Source organism: Amblyraja radiata, chromosome 17, assembly GCF_010909765.2.
Source record: "Amblyraja radiata isolate CabotCenter1 chromosome 17, sAmbRad1.1.pri, whole genome shotgun sequence".
NCBI classification, from domain to species: Eukaryota; Metazoa; Chordata; class Chondrichthyes; order Rajiformes; family Rajidae; genus Amblyraja; species Amblyraja radiata.
The window spans coordinates 10490339-10512762 of record NC_045972.1 but is presented as its reverse complement, the minus strand read 5'-3'; the positions used below and the strand labels follow the sequence as shown (position 1 = coordinate 10512762).

At 44.4% G+C, this 22424-nt stretch overlaps 1 protein-coding gene across 3 annotated transcripts in view; it reads left to right on the top strand.

The window, feature by feature from the left end:
- The window catches only part of pmfbp1 (polyamine modulated factor 1 binding protein 1), a 578164-nt gene that overhangs the window by 412962 nt on the left and 142778 nt on the right, over window positions 1–22424 (top strand). For all 3 annotated transcript variants that reach the window (XM_033035745.1, XM_033035744.1, XM_033035743.1), the window contains 3 exons: window positions 10821–11063; window positions 14043–14273; window positions 15450–15680. In XM_033035745.1, coding sequence (XP_032891636.1) covers window positions 10821–11063; window positions 14043–14273; window positions 15450–15680 — 705 coding nt within the window. The remainder of the gene's footprint in view (window positions 1–10820; window positions 11064–14042; window positions 14274–15449; window positions 15681–22424) is intronic.

Genomic DNA, 22424 nt, shown 5'->3' with positions numbered 1-22424 from the left:
GTAGGTGAGTGGTAGAATCTGGGGGGGGGGTTGATAACTATATAGAGAGAATAAAGTTGGATTAGCTTAGTGTATGAATATTGTAAATGGGTAATTGATGGTTGGTGTAGTTGCGGTGGGTCAGATGTTCTGTTTCCATCTATCTATCTATCTATCTATCTATCTATCTATCTATCTATCTATCTATCTATCTATCTGATACAATATTAGGGTTATCAGCATTGAGCCATTTAAAGCATACTTTAGGCCACAGTAGGAGTACTTTGTACAGTTCCAGTCATTGCATAACATTAAGGTTCGGATAGGGCTAAATAATGTGCAGGAGAGATTTACTAAGATGGTGCCAGAAATAATAATGGATCCATTATAGAACTTGCTATATACTGTAGATCATCAAATAGTGGGATGGTGACAGAAGACAAGATTTATAAAGAAATTACTGAGATGTGCAAGATTGAAACAGGAAAAGGGAGCAAATGATGGATTTCAGCTTGAATCTACAAGGAGAGAATCGGGTTGAATATAAAAGCTACAAAAGACACGTTTAAAAAAAAGAAAAACTGCTACAATGGCAGTAAAAACATATTGATAGCCAACCAGAAGGTCATCCAAAATTCTTAATCAATCCTGCATTAATAAAAATCAAAAATTAAAATTAATTTAAAAAAATAATGCTAGAAACCTGAAATACAAAATAGTGCTGGAAACACACAGCAGGTCAGGAAGCTTTGGTGGGGAAAGAAACAGTTAATGTTTCAGGTTAAACACCTTTCATTAAATCCCTTTTAATAGTAAAAACTCTGGTGGGAATGGAGACCAAAATTATACTGTCTGGGTGGAGTTTGCACCTTCTCCCTGTGACAGTATGAATTTCCTGTGGATGCCTCAGTTGCTTGCAAATGCTCTGATTTCCTCTCACATCCCAAAAACATGTGGGTTGGAAGGTTAAGGGCATGTCCCACTTTCCCGAGTTATTCAAAATTCTCCTGAGTTATTCACAAATGTTCCCGAGTTTTCAAACTCGCAGAATGTTCGTCTGTCTTTTTATTGTTTTCTGTCTTGTTCTCTCTAGTTTTTATTGTTTTTTTTGTCGGGGTATGTGTGTGGGGGTGGGGTGGGGGAACTTTAAGGTCTTTCCCCTGCACGGGAGACCCGACCTTTTCTTTGTCGGGTCTCCGTTGTCGTTGGAGCAGCAACGTGGAGCGGCCTGCAACAGGAATGACCTGGGGCTCCAGTCGCGGAGCTGCGGATCTACTCACCATCACGGAGCTGGCTGAGTCCGGAGCGGGTGGAGCTGTGGTGGAGCGCTGCTGTGACCCGACACCCGGAGATTCGGAAGCTCCTACCGCAGGTCTGTGGACGGTAATGCCGGGAGCCCGCGGGTCCCTGGTTGGAGACCGCTTTTCGGGGCTTCCGCAGCGGCGACTTCTCCCGCCCGAGTTGCGGGGTTGAAGATTACCTGGAGCGGGGCCTTACATCACCCGCCCCGTGCGGCTTGGAATGGCCGCGGGACTTTGTGAGCGCCCGCCGGGGCTCCAACACCAAGAGCCCGCCGGGGCTCCATCACCAAGACCCGGTGCGTGGCCTTGCATCGCCCGGCGTGGCTTTAATGGCTGCGGGACATTTAACATCGCCCGCTGGGGGCTTTGACTCTGTCTTTGACTCTGACATGGGGGGGGAGAGGGGAGTGCAGGGGAGAGATATGTTTAAGTTTTGCCTTCCATCACAGTGAGGAGGACTCACTGTGATGGATGTTTATGTGAATTGAATTGTGTTGGTGTGTGTCTTGGTTCTTTTTTTGTATGGCTGCAGAAACCAAATTTCGTTTGAACCTCATGTGAGGTTCAAATGATAATAAAAGGTATTGTATTGTATTGTAACGAGTCCGTAGGAGTCCGTGGATATATTGTAGCGGCTCGTTATGCCAGCCGTAGGTACTAGGGGCTATTTTTTTACTCGTGGACATTTTTCATCATGCTGAAAAAACGTCCCGACTTGCCTGATGCCCCGAGTGCCTACGGCTGGCATAAAGAGCCTCTACGATATATCCACGGACTCCTACGGACTTGTTACGAACATTCTGCGAGTTTGAAAACTCGGGAGAATTTGTGAATAGCTCAGGAGAATTCGTGAATAACTCGGGAAAGTGGGACAGGCCCTTAAGTCAGCCACTGAAAATTATGCCTGTGTGTAGGTGAATGGCAGAATCTGAGATGAGTTGATGAGATTGTGGGGAGATTAGGTGTTACGACTCCCGAATGCAGGTACTTCAGAGCCGCGTAACATAATTCAAAAACCAGGTTCAAGTTCAAAATTAGTTTTAATTATTCAATGGAACACAAAACCCAAACCTGATTCAAACAACCCAGTCAGGGATAGGGATGGACTAACAAACAATTAAACAGTGCTCCAGCCAGCCACGTAATGGGCTGTCGAACCGGAGACTCTAAAACCTGCCTAAAGAGATATAACCCTGAAACAAAATACCCGAAAACACTAAGGTCAGCCCTTATTCAGATTCAGAAAACTTTATTGTCTGTCGTAACAGAAAATCTTCTTTGACGTGGCTCAACATACAACCAGGACAATGTACTGATAAGCAGTCATACAACACAGATTTCTGTGAGCACACACAGTGTGTATAGATCTTAAAAGCAAGTATAAAGATTAGAAACTATAAAAATAGACAAGATAAAAGTTGTGGATACGTGTAAAGTGACAGTGCGTCAGGGTTAATTTGTCCCTTGTTCATTTTTTATTTAAGCTGTTTATGGCAATGGGTATGTATGAGTTTTTGTGGATGTTTTTCTTGGATAGGGGGACTTTATATCGGCGGCCTGATGGCAGAAGTTGGAAGGACTTGTGCAGGGGGTGGGTGGGATCCTGTGTAATGAGGTTGGCTTTCCTTTTAACTGCCTGGGTGTGGAGTACTGATAATTGATTTTGAGTTTTGCCAGTTATTTTGCTTGCTTGATTGATGATCTGGGAAAGCTTTGATTTGTCTTTGACAGAGGTGAGGGTGAACCAGGATGTGATGTTAAAGGTGAGTACAGATTCTATAAGTGATTTATAGACAGCTGTTAAAATGTCCTGTCTGACATCAAAGCTCCTGAGTTTCCTCAGCAGGAACAGGCGTTGCTGTGCCTTCTTGTACACAGAGTCTGTGTGCTGGGAGAAGGACAGGCGGGTGTCAATCTCTGTGCCCAGGTATCTAAAGGCCTCTACCTGCTCAACTGTATGCCCATTCAGCCTCAGAGGTTCAAAGAGAGGTTGGGGGGAAGATGTTCGCCTCCCCCCACAACACAGCTCCTTGGTCTTGGAGATGTTAAGCTCCAGAGAGCTCTCTTTGATCCACAGCATCAGGGTGTTGACCTGCTGATAGTAGGCAGCCAGAGAAGTGTGATCCTTGATGTGGGCCACCAGGGCCATATCGTCTGCATACTTAAAAAGGGAAATGTCACTGTTATTGTTTGTTATGTTGTTTGTGTAGATGGAAAATAAAATCGGTGATAAAACACAACCCTGGGGAACACCAGTGTTTAAAATCACGTTCTTGGATTTAAAACCATTTACCACCACATGCTGAGGCCGGTCCTGCAGGAAGTCTTTTATCCACAGGATAAGTGATGGGTTGACTTGTAGATCCAGAAGGCGGTTGCAGAGGGTGACCGTGTTAAAAGCGGAAGAAAAGTCCATAAATAAAATCCGTGTGTGGGGGTGTGGGGAGTCCAGCTGTCTGCTAACTGTGTCCAGGAGAGTCAAACGGGCATCCTCCACCCCACGCCTTGCCTTATAGGCAAACTGCAGTGGGTCAAGCCTGTCCACCACCATAGCAGTGAGGTGATCACTTACCACCCTCTCCATACACTTGGAAAGAATGGATGTGAGTGCCACCGGTCTGAAGTCCTTCATCTCCCTGGCGTTAGATTTCTTCGGCACCGGTATAAGTGTGGACTCCTTCCACATCTGGAGTCAAGGAGATGCTGGAATAGCTGAGTGATGTCATCACCCAGCTGAACTGAGCATTCCCTCAGCACCTTGCCCCTGAGCCTGTCCGGGCCAGAAGCTTTGTGAGGGTTGATGCGGCCCAGTATAGATGTAACCTTCCTTTTATCCACTGTGATTGATGAACTGCTGGTGAGGGTCCAGTCATTCTGGGGGTGTGTCCTGTCAAACCTGCTGTAATAGAAGTTGAGTTGCTCAGCAAAGGTGGCGGGGTCAGAGCATTGGATCAGGGCCGGTTTCTGGGCTCTGCCCATCATGGTGTTAAGTCCCTGCCATGCCTCCCTTGCATTGCCAGTGGTGAATTTTTCCTCCACTTTGTTTTTGTAGTGGAGTTTGGCCAGCCTGGTCTTCCTTCTCAACTCACTATTATACTGTTTTACTCTGTGTTTGTCTCCCTGTAGGAATGCCACTTTTTTGTTGTTAAGACACTGCTTCAGGTCCTTGGTAACCCAAGGCTTGTTATTAGGGTACAGCTTGACCTGTTTTGTTGGTATAACAGCGTCCACACAGAATGACAAATAGGAGGAGATAGTCTGTCAGCAGATTTAGGTCTCCCTCACAACTTTGGAAAAATATTTCCCAGTCAGTGATCTCCATGCAGCCCCTTAATGCATCGACAGAGTCATCGTTCCAGACTTGAATAGTTTTTGTTTGTATATCTTCTGTTTTTAATTTTAATCCGTCCCAATTCAATATTTGTTAACAAGTAATGGTGAAAGTACACAAAGTTCTATGCCATGTGGCCAGGCCTTCCTCAGCTCACACCAGCAGGCTGCTCACAAGTCAGGGTCTACGAAGAAGAGAGAATCCTGGGAAACTCTAGTATTTAAGCTTCAGATGAGTCACCCGTCACCTGACGCAGCTTGGCCAATCGGGTACAGGAGCCTTTAACCCCTTGATTCCAGACTCACAGCCACGAGGCCTGTACTCGGGAGAGAAACAGAGAAAGGTAAGTACATAGCATTCACCGGAGGGGGAGCGCCTAACACCCCCACCCAAAGATACTGAATAAGTTTCGGAAGAAGAGAGAAAAAAACACCACCAAATCCCAGAAACTATTCAGGAGCTAAAACACTACTGGCGCGACAAGGCGTCAGCCAAGACATTATCCTTGCCACAGATATGCCTGACCTCCAGGTTGTAGTCTTGCAGCTGCAAACTCCAGCTCATTAACCGCCGGTTCTTATTCTTCATACTACTTCCCCAGATTGATCGTTAGGTTTGCCTCTGCTAGACGATGAAATACCTCCTTCAGATGACCGATGTGTTCGATCCACGACCGTGTACTGAAGAAAGTCATTAGGCGTAACGAACGCAGAGATCTCCCTCGCCCGCCTAGTTAAAGGGACTTGCCAATAGCCTTTTAACAAGTCCAATTTAGACACAAAAGATGCACTTCCCACACGATCCACGCAATCCTCCATCCGTGGAAGAGGATAGCAATCCGGCTTAGTTACACCATTCACTTTCCGAAAGTCCGTGCAAAACCTGTCCTCCCCATTAGCCTTCGTAGCCAGTAGACACGGAGAACTCCACGGACTACAACTAGGTTCAGCAATGCCATGCCGCCGCATATAGTCAACCTGACTCCTTAGACGATGACGCTTGTCAGGGTTGAACCGATACGGATGCTGTTTAATTGGCGCAGCACCGGCCACGTCAATGTCATGCTGCAGCACAGACGTCTGAGAAGGCACATCCGAGAACAGTGACCCATATGACTCCACCAAAGCAAGCAGGTCACCCCGCTGACTTCCAGTCAAATGAGACAACCGCAAGGGAAGCGACTCCAAAGCCTCAGAGTTACACAGCTTTCCCTGCATCACTGCCACAGACAACTGTGCCTCACCCACATCACCACCCGTGTCAGGGGGCAGCACCAATGCAGCCAAAACAGGCGTAGACGAAACCGAAGGACACAGCTCCTCCCCATCAACCTCCAAAGGCTCCTGCTCATGGTACTGCTTCAGCATGTTGACATGACAGAGCTGAGTCTTACGCCTCCGATCAGGGGTACCAATAACGTAATCCCTCTCACCAACCTTCTTAACCACCTGATAGGGACCGCTATACCGAGCCTGCAGACTGGAACCAGGAATAGGCAACAACACCAGGACCTTGTCACCTGGAGAAAAATTCCTACTAGTAGCCTTCCTGTCGAACCAGTCCTTCATCCTAGACTGAGCAGAAGCAAGATTACCCATTGCCAGTTCGCATGCCCTCCTCAGTCTAGAGCGAAAAGTACAGACGTGGTCTAAAATACTACGTTTTGTATCCTCCTGCAACCATTTCTCCTTCAGGACCCTCAACGGACCACGTACAGTATGCGCGAACACCAGGTCAGCAGGACTGAACCCTAAAGACTCCTGCACGACCTCACGCACCGCAAACATAACTAGATGAACCCCCTCATCCCAGTCTTTTTTAAACTCCAGGCAGTAAGTCCTCAACATAGATTTCAAAGTCTGGTGAAACCTCTCGAGAGCCCCCTGGCTCTCAGGATGATACGCACTGGAGTAACAATGCTTAATATCTAACAACTTCATTACCTGACCAAAAACCTTCGACATGAAGTTGGAACCTTGGTCACTCTGCACAACCTTGTGCAAACCGAACAACGAAAAAAACTTAGTGAGAGACTTCACAATGGTAGGGGCAGTAATTCTACGCAAAGGGACCACCTCCAGAAAGCGGGTAGACGCACACATAATTGTCAATAAAAACTTATTGCCCACCCTTGTCCGAGGTAGAGGACCCACACAATCAACTAGAATCCGCTCAAACGGCTCACCGACCACAGGGATTGGATATAAAGGCGCAGGAACAATCGATTGGTTCGGCTTTCCTGCCACCTGGCAAATGTGACAACACCTGCACTGCTGTTTCACGTCCTTTTTCAACCCTGGCCAAAATAAATTCCGTAAGATACGGTCATACGTCTTATTGACCCCCAAATGTCCACCCAGAGGACCATCATGAGCCAAACAGAGTATCTCGTCCCTATACCGACGAGGTATCACAATCTGATCAACCACGCTCCAATCATTATGCCCAGATATATCCAAGGGAGACCACTTTCGCATCAGTAAGCCCTCCCTTAGAAAATACCCCTTTGCTGTGGAATCCATATCCCCCTCAGGCACCGCGCAGTCGAACAGATCAGATAAACCTGGATCACTCTTTTGCTCCTCAACCAGCCGGTCACTGTGACAGTGACACCAGCACATTTCCAGACACTACCCCATCTTGAGATGTAGAAACACCCTTCACAACACAGGATCTATCATCCTGATCCCCCAAAAATGCTCTCACTCAGGTCCACTACATCCCCAAACTTCGCCTGGCTCTTAGCCATAGCCCTCGTGACAGCACAAGCTGCGAAGACCCTCGGATGCTGCATAGCCAATCTATCAGGACTCTGCACCATCGGAACAGCCGTCACCTCAGGAGTAACTAAAACTCTACCTCCTGCCAAGTCATTCCCCAAATCACAGAAACTCCCCCAACGGGAAAACACGGCCGTAACCCAACAGTTACCCGGCCTGAAACCAACTCGGACTCGAGACTCACAGTATGCAAAGGCACTACCATGCCATCCATCCCGAATCCTACCACAGGGACACTTACCCAACCGATGATTCCCCAGAAAACGGCAGTACACTATCCAATATAAAGGACTGAGTAGCACCAGTATCATGCAAGATGGATACTGGAACTCTATCACCCCCATTCTCCAGAGAAACAAAACCATTCATGATGAACGCAGAATAATTCCTACACTCATCAGATTCAGGCACCTCAGGTACCACAGGTGCCTTCTGTGTACCCACCAAAGCCATAGGCTTTGCATTTTTCTGCTTCAGAACGGGACACGACTTTAACATGTGCCCTTTCCCTCTACAATAGTAGCACACAGGACCTTCCTTAGTCCTCAAATTTCCGTCAACCTTATCAGCTCGGACCTCCCCCTGTATCAACGTGCTGCCACTTGCAGGCACAGAAACACCTTTGACACTGCCACCGGCGACACCACCACGATCAACCGGCCATGCACCAAAACTATAGGATCGCCCAACAAAATCAGTCTTATGAGTCAATACATACTCATTTGCCAACACCGCGGCCTTAGACACCTCATTCACCTTCTGCTCATTAAGGTAAGTAGTAACCCTCTCAGGGAGACAGTTCTTAAAGTCTTCCATAATCATCAAGGCCCGCAGTTGCCCAATATCATTCACTCCTTGAGAAGCGCACCACCTGTTAAAAAGTGCCTCCTTCTCCCTAGCAAACTCCACATAAGTCTGACTATCAAACTTCCTAAAGTGCCGGAATTTCTGCCGGTACGCCTCTGGAACTAATTCATAAGCCCTTAATACTGTAGACTTCACACACTCATAGTCCAGACTGCTTTCAACAGACAAAGACGAGTACACCTCCCGTGCTTTACCCACAAGGACACATTGAATAGCAAGGTCCACACGTCCCTAGGCCACTTCAAGGACAAAGCCACCCGTTCAAACATGGTGAAAAACTTGTCCACATCCTTCTCACTAAACGGGGGAACCAGGCGGATGTTCTTGCTCATATCAAACTCCCGTTCCCTAGAAGAAACCCGGGAGGCATCCAATTCCTTCTCCCGCAGCCTAATCTCTGCCTTCTTGGTTTCCTCCAAAGGCATTGCCAGCTCTAACTCCTTCAAACTAATGACTGCCTCCATGTCCTGACCAGGCTGAACAGAAGGTGGTGGACTGTCTGCACAGCCAGGCAAAACCCCACCCTCCACCAACGCAGCCCACAACACCGATTTAATGGACTGTTTCTTTGAATACTTGTCAATAGGCACGTCATAGTTCTCTGCCAGCAAAATTAAATGCTCCTTCGTACATCTATCAAGCAACTCCCGACTAGGAGCCTCAACAAAGTCTTGCACCTTAAATTCCATATCAAATGTAGCACCAAACCACCAGCTAAACTCTGGGCACAAATGCTACCACAAACAGGGAAGAAAAAATTCCCTCACACACACAGACTTCCTCAGTCGCCAGAAGCCTACCAAAAAAAACCCCCCAAAAACGTCTAGGATCCTCACAGCTTAGGACGAGCCCCCATTTTGTTACGACTCCCGAATGCAGGTACTTCAGAGCCGCGTAACATAATTCAAAAACCAGGTTCAAGTTCAAAAATAGTTTTAATTATTCAATGGAACACAAAACCCAAACCTGATTCAAACAACCCAGTCAGGGATAGGGATGGACTAACAAACAATTAAACAGTGCTCCAGCCAGCCACGTAATGGGCCGTCGAACCGGAGACTCTAAAACCTGCCTAAAGAGATATAACCCTGAAACAAAATACCCGAAAACACTAAGGTCAGCCCTTATCCGTCCCAATTAAATATTTGTTAACAAGTAATAGTGAAAGTACACAAAGTTCTATGCCATGTGGCCAGGCCTTCCTCAGCTCGCACCAGCAGGCTGCTCACAAGTCAGGGTCTACGAAGAAGAGAGAGAATCCTGGGAAACTCTGGTATTTAAGCTTCAGATGAGTCACCCGTCACCTGACGCAGCTTGGCCAATCGGGTACAGGAGCCTTTAACCCCTTGATTCCAGACTCACAGCCACGAGGCCTGTACTCGGGAGAGAAACAGAGAAAGGTAAGTACATAGCATTCACCGGGGGGGGGAGCGCCTAACATTAGGTTACAAGGAAATTTAATGGAGGAATGGGATTGCTCTGTGATCCAGAGGAGAGTCAATGGGTAGAACTGGGTTGCGTCTATCTTGTAAGTGAATTTGGAAATAAAAGGATCTGAATTCATATACAAATGGTGAAATTGCCAGTGAAGATCTGTAGGCTGCAATATGACAAGATACAGCAAGGTACCAATACATGTCAGCTCAGGTTAATATTCAGGTCAGAGAGTCGTCAAAATGTTCAAAGAAGGAATCAAAGAAAAAGTGGGAGCAGTCGTGAAGGCCCGGAAAACTGAACTTACTTCTCAATTTAGCAAATGACAATTCTAACATGGATGAAAGCATGAAAATATAAAGACATAATTTTCAAATTACAACGATGATGAGTCAAGAATATATTACATCGGAACATAAGAATTAGAAGTAGGAGTTGGCCATTCGGTGCCTTGTGCCTGCTCCACCACCGAAAAGATGCACCTACATTGCTATCCACAATGCATATATAATTTGGGGGACAAGGGCAGTGGATCAAACAAGTATACAGACCCCACCAATTTTACCTAAATAAAGATGTGTGCATATATATGTATGTCAGCCCATCTACCCCTCCAAAGCCTGATAAATTTGAATTCTTGTTCATGTTCCAAGTGAAGATTTTAGAAAGAAAAACATGGTTCCTCCTAGAGAATCATGGGATCTTTCATATTCACTTATAATGATATAAAGTGCCTCCGTTTAATATGTTATCTGTATGGTAGCAACAGCACAGTACTACTCCGGTACTGTTCAAAGATTCAGCTATATTCTCAAGTGTTTGTAGTGGGTCGTAAATTTATCAACTGAGCCACGATTTCCAGAAGTTATGAATCACTTTGTGCATTAGAAACAATGATTGTATAAATGTTATTTGTGATGTATTTTAGTATGTCTTCCTTGTCTGAAAGTTGACCGCTAAGAAAAATATTTATTGTTTTACATAAAGTATGCTTAGACCAAGAGCAATCCAGCACCATGAATACCACTGTTTGAAAAAAAATGTCCTACATACAGAAGCTCTGTAGCTGGTCAAGAAAATATGATATCTTTTAAAAATTGCTATTTAAATGTCCAATTCCATCCTTAGAACCAGAGTCAGGAGAAATCAATTCTTCATCTTCAGAAGGAACTGGAAGCTCTCAAGCATGCGCATGAATGTGACATGGACCATTATAATCTTGAATCTGCCCGACTCCGGAAAGAACTGGACTCTTCTTCAAAAGAATTACAGGAGAAGATGATCAGACTGCAACAGTGCAAGTCCACAGTTGAGAGGCTGAATTCCGATTTGCAGAATGCACATGAGCAACACCAGGAGATGCTCCATGAAGTAAGAATTGTTTTTAATCATATCGGCACAGCACAGACTTGCTTTTTTGTTCTGTAATTTGGTAATCTCATTATTTCAGCAATGCCCACAATGTATTTAATATTTGAAATCTTGTAGCGAGTATGTGAGGCAGAGAAAGTTCTATTAGTGGAATACAGTTTATTTCCCTGATGCATGTAGTATTTTGGTTCTAAAATTATTACTGTTAACCATTTTTTGCCATCATTTTTATTTCAACGGAGGAAAAACTGTATTTCTGATCAGCTGAAGCCCCTATTTCTGGTTCATAAGTTCTTACGTTCAAGGAATGGATTTAGGCCATTTGGTCCATAAAGTCCACTCTGCCATTAAATCGTGGTTGATCTATCTTTCCCTCTCAACCCCATTCTCTTGCCTTCTCCCCATAACCCCTGATACCCTTACTAATCAAGAATCTGCCAATCTCCACCTTAAAAATAGCCATTGACATGGCCTCCAATGAATTCCTCTGACTAAAGAAATTTCTCCTCATCTCCTTTCCAAAGGTACGTCCTTTTATTCTGACACTCAGTCCTCTGGTCCTAGACTCTCCCACTAATGGAAGCATCCTCTCTACATTCACTCTATCCAGGCCTTTTACTATTCGTTAAGTTTCAATGATCCCCCTTAATCTTCAAAACTCCAGTTGGTACAGGCTCAGTGCAGTCAAATGCTCATCGTATGTTAAGCCAATCATTCCTGGGATCATTCTTGTAAACCTCCTCAATATTGCCCACTGAAGAAGGGTCTCGACCCTGAAACGTCACCCATTCCTTCTCTCCAGAGATGCTGCCTGTCCCATTGAATTACACCAGCATTTTGTGTCTACTTTCGATTTAAACAAGCATCTGCAATTCTTTCCTACGCACTGCCCACTTTAGTGTTCTCTGCAAACAATGGTGCATATGGAGAAAGTTGCAGAAAACAACAAATGATTGTGCCAAAGTTTGTGAGCAAAACATAGGTGAAGCACTATTCAAATAGGAATGCCAGCTTGCTGCTTGGTTTGTTGGCAACTGAATAGTTAAAAGGCATGATGAGCAACGTGTGCTGCTGATAGATATGCCAATGACAGCAGAAAAATGTCAAGTGCAACCACAAATCTGTGGTCCAATTTCAGGAGAAAATGGGCATTATGTGCTCCAATTTCTTTATGACAAGTTCTCTCATTTCTGCTGTTTATACAATGGTAGTCCGATTGTCTCTTTCATGTTCTCAACCGTTAAGGCATATTTTCATTCAAAGGCTGTTCGAAATTTCCAAATGTATTATCACTTTCCTGTTAGCTACCGAAGGCTTGTAAATACTTAATACTTTGAACATATTCTGCACCACAGCAGTAATCTCCTATTGACTGCCAATCATGGAAGCTTGTTTACTAAATTAAGAAATAGTAGCTTGCTCCCACATAACTTTAATCCAGTGAATTTGAGTAATTAAAAAAAATTTAAATAACTTATTTTAAAATCCATCAATTCCACTCTAAACAGTTTTATAATTAACTAGACCAACTGGGACCCGTTGGGCCCCATCCACTAACGCGGGGAGTGTTTGCGCTGACCCTAGAGACAGGCGGCCCCGGAGTCAATCACCCCCCACAAGAAAAATTATGGTATTTATGGAGGCAATCAATTGTCCCAACGTTGGGGTGGCGGTGAGTTGGTGGGGGGGGGGCGAGGGTGAGCGAGAGCGGGGGGGGGCGGCAGTCAAGAGTATTTTATTGTAATATGTCCCAGATAGGACAATGAAATTCTTGCTTGCTTGGCTATAGGGAAGAAGCTGTTCCTGAACCTGGACGTTACCGTTTTCAGGCTCCTGTACCTTCTTCCTGATGGCAATGGTGAAATGAGTGTGTGGCCAGGATCTTTAATGATGTTGGCCGCCTTTTTGAGGCAGCGGGGGGAGGGGGCGGGGATGTGAATAACCCAAGGTGGGGAAAGGGGCGAGGAGGGGGGGTGAATAACACGGGGCAGGGGTTGTGAATAACCCGGGGGGGGGGGTTGTTGGCTGTCTTTTTGAGGGAGAGGCGGGTGCGAATAATCCGGTGGGGGGAGTGTGAATAACTCGGGGGGGAGGGCGGGGGGGAGGGAGGGGGCGGGGATGTGAATAACCCGGGGGGGTTTTGGCTGCCTATTTGAGCTGGGGTTGCAGCTTCTTCTCCGTACTGGCTGTGGGCATGGGGCCACAGCCAGTGCGGAGAAGCGGCAACCCCAGCTCAACTGCCGCCGGGCCAACCGACAGACCCGGACCGACGACACCAGCGTCCCCAGGCCCATAGCTAGCGTGGAGAAAAAGTGGCAACCCCAGCTTAACTCCCGCTGGGCCAACTGACAGGCCCGGACCCCACCGCCGCCGCGAGACCCGCCATTGCGATGCCTCACCACCACTGCAGCTCCATCGTCACGAGACCTCACCACTGCGGTCTCGATGTCTCCTTGATGGCCGTAGGCTTGATTGACCGAACGGTCTAATTCTCTTCCTAGAACTTATCAACTTGATTAATAATTCTTGAAGGCATCTGGTCAAGTATCTCCCCCCCCCCCCCCCCCCCCCCCTATTCTACAAACATAATCTCACACACTTCTAATATATCTTACATTTACAGTTTTTCAATCAGGTGGGCTTTCTGTATTAGGAAATTTCCTGGGAGGTCTCAAGGACTTTGTTTAAGTCCTCCCCTATGAATCTAACCTAGTCCTATTCTATGTTTAATGTAACGTCATTGAAGGCTTATGAAAATAAAACAAAATATTATACTGATTAACCAAAGATTATAATATTGGGAATATTATATGCAAAATAATATTGGAAATAATATTGTTTATTGGAAAATAACCAATTAATATTTGGTCATGTTTCAGAGAGCTAATTCCATCATTGTCTCGAATCATTCCAGTTGTAACCAGTTTATATCTCTACCCTTTTTCAACAAACTGACATCCACAAGTGGATCTTTTTCAGATATCCCAGTTTGAAGACATTGTGCACAAACAAGAACTGGAAATGGCTCAGCTTAGACAGCAGAAATTTGATTCTGAAAATCAAATGGCTACAGCCAATCACAACTACAAATCACTTGAAGCCAACTTGGATCTTTATAAACAAAAATGTCAATCTTGCATTAACAAACTGAAAGAGCTGGAAAATACAAAGCAACAGCTGGAGGCAGATTTACATGGTGCAAACAAACAGGTGAGTTGTGCTCTCTTGTTTGCTTTGGAAAGGCTGGGCTATAACTGTTCCCATCCCATTGAAAGTAACTGTTTTATCTTGGAGTGGTCAATTTTTTCCCATTAGAACCATTGTTTTAGGGCACTTCCCCCACTCATAATTGCTCACTTGGCCTGGCACACTTCTCAAAACAAAGTCCACCAATACCACATTCCTTGTTGGACCAGGAAAGCACTGATCAAGAAGGTTCTTCATAACAAACCAGAAATTCCTCCCCTTATTAATTGTTACCTCGGTCGATATTTGGAAACTGCTATGGCACATGGACATCTTTGTAATCTACCTACACATTTCTTCTTGACCAGAAGGACAACTGAACCAGTCACCTAAACACTGGGAGTGCAAGAGAAGGTCTATCATCAATTGTCTTGTATTGAATAACTTGCCTTCTGACACCAACAATTTTCCACAATCTGCAAGGCATAGGTTAAGGGTCAATGGAATTAAAATTCTCCACCTGTCTGGATAAGTGCCACTAAACCAATATTCAAGAAACTTGATACCATCCAGAACAAAGCAGACCACTTAAATAACACTGATCCACTAATCTCAACATTCATTTCTTCTATAATTATTGGTGGAGTGTGGTCCATCTACAAAATACAATGCCATTACTTGCCAAGAATTATCTGACAGGATCTCCCAAACTCCCATCCTCTACCACCAAGAAGAACAAGAAGAACAGTTATATCAGAACATCACCTCCTGGTTCCCTTAAAAGCAAAACACCAGCCTTAGTGGAAATAATTGTAATTTCCACACCATTGCAGCATCTAAATCCCAGTAGTCGTACCCTGCATAACAGCTTTGGGGTAATACTTTCTCAACAGGACTTCACTGATTCTAGAAGGTTGTTATATCAACACATTCTTTAATGAAATTAAGGATGAGTAATAAATGTTGACGTTATCAGTAAAGTTCGCACCCTGAAAATGCATTAAAACAAAAATCGAATTTTATTTATTAAATCCTGGACTATATGTAACCTCACTAGAGCTTTTGGAAAGAGGTAAATGGCATATTATTACAGATATCCCAAAGAGGAATTAAATTTATTGGCTACTAAAGTTAAATTCAAGATATTTAATGGAGAGGTGGATAGTTAATTCTGACTCATTTCTCCTTCCATTACCTTAGCTTTGTGGTCACGATGAAACTCAGCGCCAGCTACGAAATGAGATGCTTACAGTGAAGCATCAATATGAAACCAAGTGCAGGCAAGTGGAGAACTGTGAGGATGCAATTGAACATTTGACCCAACAACTGCAGGTTACACAAGAAGATCTGTCCGCACACAGAGTACACATTGCCCAGTGTGAGGAGATCATTCGTAGTCTTCGGGAGCAAGCCGCTGTTCATAAAAATCAGGTGAGTGTAGGCGTGTTTATTCACCTGTTGATTGGAATTGTTGAGAAAGGCTATCAGATATTTTCACCTACGTAGCTTTTCATGGAACAGCTTATATAAATTAGCAAGTCATATAAAATCATTTAGCACAGTGTCATTTAGCACAGAAAAAGGCCCTTCAGCACCAACTGATTCATCTGGACCAAGAACCCCATCTATGTTAGTCCCATTTCCCCACGTTTGGTCAATATCCTTCTAAACCTTTCCTATCCATGTACCTGTCCAAATTACTTTTTAATGTTTTTATTGGAGCTGCGTCAATTACTTCCTCTGGCAGCTCATTCCATATACCCACCATCCTTTGTGTGAAAAAAGTTACCTCTCAGGTTTCCTAATAAGTCTTTCCCCTCTCACCTTGTAGTTCTTAATTCACCTACCGTGGCGAAAAGACAATGTGTATCCATCCTGTCTATTCCCCCATGATTTTATGGGGGAATAGACAGGATGGATACACATTGTCTTTTCGCCTCCCGCAGTCCAAGGAATAACAATGTACTTGTACTTCTGGTTCACTCTGTTCTACAACACTCACCAGGGCCATACCCTTCACTGTGTAAGTCCTGCCCTGGTTTGACTTCCCAACATGGAACACTTTGCTCTTATCTTTTTTAAACCCCATTAGCCATTCCATGGCTCACTTGCCCACCTGGTCAAGATCCCACTATAATTCTTCATCATCATCTTCACTATCTACGATACCACCTATTTTAGTGTAATCTACAAACTTACTAATCATGCCTTGTACATTCTCATCCAAATAATTTATATAAATGGCAAACAGCAATGTCGCCAACATTGACCACTGAGGCGCACCAGTAGTCATAGGCCTCCAGTCCGAAAAACATCTTTGCACCACCACTCTCTGCTTCCTGCCATGAGCCAATTGTGTATCTAGTTAGCTGGATCTCCATGGATCCCATGTGATCTAACCTTCCAGAACAGCCTACCACGAGGAGGAACCTGATCAAAGACCTTGCTGAAGTCCATGTGGACTATGTCTAGGGCTCTGCTCTCATCAACCATCTTGGTTACTTCCTCAAAACACTCAATCAAATTCATATGACATGATCTTCCACACATAACCAAAATCATGCTGAGTATCGAAATGGATATATATCTTATTTCTAACTATCCCCTCCGGTAACTTTCATACCACAGATGTTAGATGAGCTGGTCCATAATTCCTATGTTTTTCTTTGCATTTTCTCCTAAAATAAAGGTATAATGTGTGTCACCCTCCAGTCTTCCAGCACCTTACCCATGTCTAACGATGATTCATATATCTCCGGCAGGGCTCCTGCAATTTCTTCTCTAGCTTCCCACTGTGTCCTTGGATACATCTGATCAGGGCCGGGTGAGTTATCTACCATCGTATGTTTTAGGATGTCCAGCACCTCCTCAACTGTAATACGGACTGTCCTCATAGGAAAAATATTAATTGAGTTCCTACACATCTTCCTATAGCTCCACACATAGATGAATACATTGGTTTCTGAGGGGCCCTGTTAATTTCCAGTTACCCTTTTTCTTTAATATACTGGTAAAATCTTCTTGGATTCTCCTTAATCGGATCTACTAGAGCCATCATATGTCCCCATTTTGTCCTCCTGATTTCCTTCTTAAGTATGCTTCTCAACCCTCTACACTCCTCCAGGAATATACTTGAACACGGCTACCTGACCCATGCCTCCTTTTCCCTGACGCAAGCCTCAATTACTCTTGTGGTATAAATTTGAACAACAACTCTTGTGCAAATTGATTTCCAGTGAAATTTACTTTCTGGTCATTTCAGATTCTGTTCCTTCTAATACATTTTGTTTCACTTGTGATCACTTTTTAACAGAACTAATTGAGACCATTATGGAGAACATCTCTATTCCTAAATTGTATAGATCAAACCAAATGATTCCCAGTCACAATCAGCAAAACTCTGAAATCTGATGGATATCTAGTACCTGTAAAAATAGATAATTTACTTAAATAATTATTACATTGCCGTGAATCGTTTCAGTTTTTATGATAGGTGCATAATCTACAGCTCCCACCAGCAACTAATTAATTTGATTTTAATGCATGCTAATTGTAACTCATTCTTTGTTAATAAGTTTTCAGTTAAGTGTGTTATGAAAGTTATGAAAGCAAAAAATAGTTTTAGCCCAGTGAAGTAGACCGAGTGACTGATGACATATCAAAAGCATGTTAGACAATAATAAAAACACGATGACTAAATTTCCTTCACATTTTTGTGTAATATGGAAGATCCATTATTATTATATCTATAGGAAAAACCGTGATCCAGAATCAGCAAATGACAATACATTGACCCATTGCTATAGCAACACATACTCTCCCAACAAGACAAGAATTTAAGCAGATCACCAGGTTTGAGTTTGCACATCCATTAACTACAGTACATGAGTAGGAATGGTGGTTAAAAGAAATAGGTAAGAAAATACATGAGAGATCATTTTAACTCGGTGTGCGTGATAGAATAGATAATTCAGCCACTTGTTTTACATGATGCACAATTTTGCTTCAAGTGATTTCAGTGTGAATTAAGCCATGGAAGGTGTATGTACAGGTATTATTCTTATCTTGGTTTGGAAGTATTTCTGATGAGATGGTATTTACAGAACTGTGAAATTAGATTTCCACAAATCTTCAACTGCTGACATATTTATGATAGGAAGAGGGAAGTTGTAAACAAGATTGCTCATTCAGTGGCAAGGAAAAAGTAGTCAGGAAAAAGTGTCATGTATCAAACTGGCATTAATATTTCTTGCAGCTGCCAATGGAATCATCCTCAAGTCAATTGTTCATTCTTCTCACATTCATATCACCAGGACTTTAATCCTCCACGGTCCCAATGGGGAAGTCATTTTCTAAGTTATTTTTGTACATCCCTGATAAACTGGCTACTCTTAAATAACCAATACTCAATACTGGTTATACTGGTTATAAAATTATACTGGTTTATGATTTGTTTGTGGCATTACTCAGCTGGAGCTCTCGGCAAGTGTTGATGCTTTCATGTAGAATTCACAGTTCACTTTTGAACTGGCCATGGATACCATCAGAGAAAGATTTCTGAAAGTGTCCTAACAGCTGGAGTTCAGATGCTAGCCTTGAAAATATGCATATTGAGCTGGTTAAGTTAGTCAAATTTTCTGTGCATATGTATACAGAAATTAAAACTCAAAGAAAACCATTATTCACACCATTATTTCCAATTATGTTTTATTTATATAATATCTTTATGGGTTGTGAGCATCTTTAACAAGGCCAGCAAATACTGCCCATCCCTATTTGGCCATGAAAAGATCTTGCCTTCTGAAACCCTTTGAGAACGGTTTTTCTATTATCCTGTTGCACAGGGCTTAGGTGAGATCCCAGGGCATAGACTCAGCAAAACTGTAATCTATTTCCAAATCAGGATGGTGTACAACTTGAAAAGCAGCCTAAACATGATGGTTTAGTTTAGAGATTCAGCAGGAAACAAGCCCTTTGGCCCACTGAATCCACGCTGACCATTAATCACCCGTTCACACTAGCTCTATGTTATACCACTTTCTCGTCTCCTCTCTCCACACTCGGGACCATTTGCAAAGGAAATTAACCTACAAACCCGTACATCTTTGCAATGTGGGTGGAAACTGGAGCACCTGGAGGATACACACTCAATCATATGGAGAATGTGTAAACTCCAGACACACAGCACCCAAGGTCAGGAACGAACCTGGGTCTCTAGAATTTCCTTCACATTTTTGTGTAATATGGAAGATCCATTATTATATCTATAGGAAATCTCTAGGCCACGCTAGAATTTAGAAGATTGAGGGGGGATCTTATAGAAACTTACAAAATTCTTAAGGGGTTGGACAGGCTAGATGCAGGAAGATGATTCCCGATGTTGGGGAAGTCCAGAACTAGGGGTCACAGTTTAAGGATAAGAGGGAAGTCTTTTAGGACCGAGATGATGAGAAAATCATTTTTTACACAGAGAGTGGTGAATCTGTGGAATTCTCTGCCACAGAAGGTAGTTGAGGCCAGTTCATTGGCTATATTTAAGAGGGAGTTAGATGTGGCCCTTGTGGTTAAAGGGATCAGGGGGTATGGAGAGAAGGCAGGGATGGGATTCTGAGTTGGATGATCAGCCATGATCATATCGAATGGCGGTGCAGGCTCGAAGGGCCGAATGGCCTACTCCTGCATCTATTTCCTATGTTTCTATGTCTCTGGTGCTGTGAGACTATAGTTTTATCAGCTGTCTGGTAGAGCTTTGCTGCCCGGTGTTTTCAGGAGTTTGGTTTCTTATCCTTTTTAGTGGTAGTGGTTGCAGGTTTCGGAAGTGTTGTTGCAATAACCCAGTCAAGTAACTACAGTACAGAAGGAACAAACTGCAGCTACTGTGTACTAGTGGTGAGCGGGAATTGTTTAAGAAGTTTAGTATTTTACCCAGAGTAGGGGAAATCAAGAACCAGGGGTCATAGGATTAAAGTGAGAGGGGAAAGATTTAATAGGGGGGGGGGGGGGGTTAAAAGATTTAATGACCTGATGAGGCAATTTGTTCACACAGTGGGTGGTGGGTGTATGGAACAATCTGCCAGAGGAGGCAGTTGGGGCAAGTACTAAACAAAATTTAAAAGGCATTTGGACAGGTACATGAACAGGAAAGGTTTAGAGGGATATGGGACAACTGCAGGCAGGTGGGGCAAGTGTAGATTGGTCAGCATGGGCAAGTTGGGCTGAAGGGCCTGTTTCCATGCTGTATGACTCTATAAAATTGCCATTTTGTCCTGGGTGACATAGTTAATTGTTAGAACTACACTCCTGCCTAGTGCCTTGTAAAGGGTGAAAAAAAAAAAAGGCTTTGTAATTTCAGGAAGAGAGTTAGTTAATACAGAATACTCAGCCTTTGAGCTGCGGGACGAGTTTTGAGTCAATGGTGACCTTCCTGGATGTTGAAGGTCGGTGACTTGGCTGCTTCCCTCTTGCTGAAGTTTATCATTGCCTGACATGCCAATTATCAGCCTGTCCTGAATGTTGTCTAGGTCATGCTATATGAAACGATACGATACGATAGAACTTTATTCATCCCCGGAGGGAAGTATGTGGAAGTATGGACAATTTCATTTGTTGGTGTTACATATGCAATTTAAAATAATGCAATCTTTGGCAAAAATTCCCATTCTTGACTTTGTGATGCAAGGAAGGAGGTTGAGGAAGAAGTTGTAAATATTTGCACTAGCGTACCGTTCTGAGGAATTTCTGTAATGATGCCTTGCGACTGAGATTTTACTTCGGAGTCACGTGAGTGACTACGTGAAGAAGCCCGTTCAGCCGCACGTGCGTCATTACGTCAGATGCAGTGGCGCAGGCGACCGGTTGGGGCAGCAGCTCCCCAGCCTGGTAAGTTTAAACTTCAGGTAAGCTGGTTTTCTTACCTGTTTTATTCCCTGCAGGAACCTCTTGTTCCAGAGGCTTCCTGCCGGAGGATTCGCGAGGCCCGAAGAGGGAACCAGCTATGGGCTGTGGGGAAACCCTGGTTCTTGCCGCCAAGAGCGGGTAGCTGGAGAATGTCGGGTGTCACGAAGTGGGTCGCTGATGGGTGGTCAGTGGCTTCCAGGCGGTCTGGGTGCCGGGAGGGGTTCCCTCCGATAGGCACAGAGACGCTGGGGTTCCCAGGGAGGGGACCTCCAGTAGGCCGGGTGCGAGAGGGCATTTCCCTCTGATATGAATATTTATGCTGGGGTTCCCGTGGAGGGGACCGCCAGCAGGCCGGGTACTGGGAGTGGTTTTCCCTCCGACGATATGAATGTTAATGCTGGAAGTTGGCCAGGATGGAGCCTTATTGAGAGGATGCTCAAGATAGATACACCCTAACATCAGGGCTGCATAATGGGGATGCCGAATCTATGGCAGTGCCGGCCTATTGCTCTAAGCCGTGTCAGCAGCGCCTTGAATAGGGCTGCTTAAATGTATGGCAGCAGCACCTGTAGAAGGGCTGCAATGATGTCTCCCTCAAGGAGGAGGTGAGCTTACCGGGGCATTTTCTGACCCTGAAGGGTGGGCCTGTTGGAGAGGCCATGCCAGCAGCGCCTTGTAGTAGGGCTGCTTAATGTCTCCCTTATGGAAGAGGAGAACATGCCGGGTCAGTGTAATCTGATGCCGAGACTGAGGGTATAGCGTGGAGCATACCTCAAGGGATGAAGGGCACATGTCAGAGGTACGATTTCTGGCAGCAAGGTTGCCATCACAACACAATGCAGTGAACACCGCTATCAGGGGAGTTAGAGCCACCCGCCGAATATTCTATTCAGGTAAGACATATTCCACAGGCAAAACCTGAAGGGTGAAGCATAAACTGTTGGACCAATTAGGCCAACGACGAGTAAGGATTCATAGTTATTGGAAAACGCACCCCACGGCTTCATCGGCAGGAAACGGTTCACTGAAGCTGGTAGCAGCATTAAAGCTGACCAGAGTTACTCTACAACTAAGTGACCACGAACAAGTTGGTAAGATTTACAATTGGTTGTGCAATACACAAATGATTGAGACATTGTCATCTACTCAGAGGCATTTTAACCAGGTAAACTGGACAATACTAGTATTCCAAGAAGGTTGGAATTTGGCCGGAAGAGTGTTGAGCCAAGTCAGGTATTTTAGCCAGGTTGCCTTCGAGACAGGCTCGGAGATATGGGG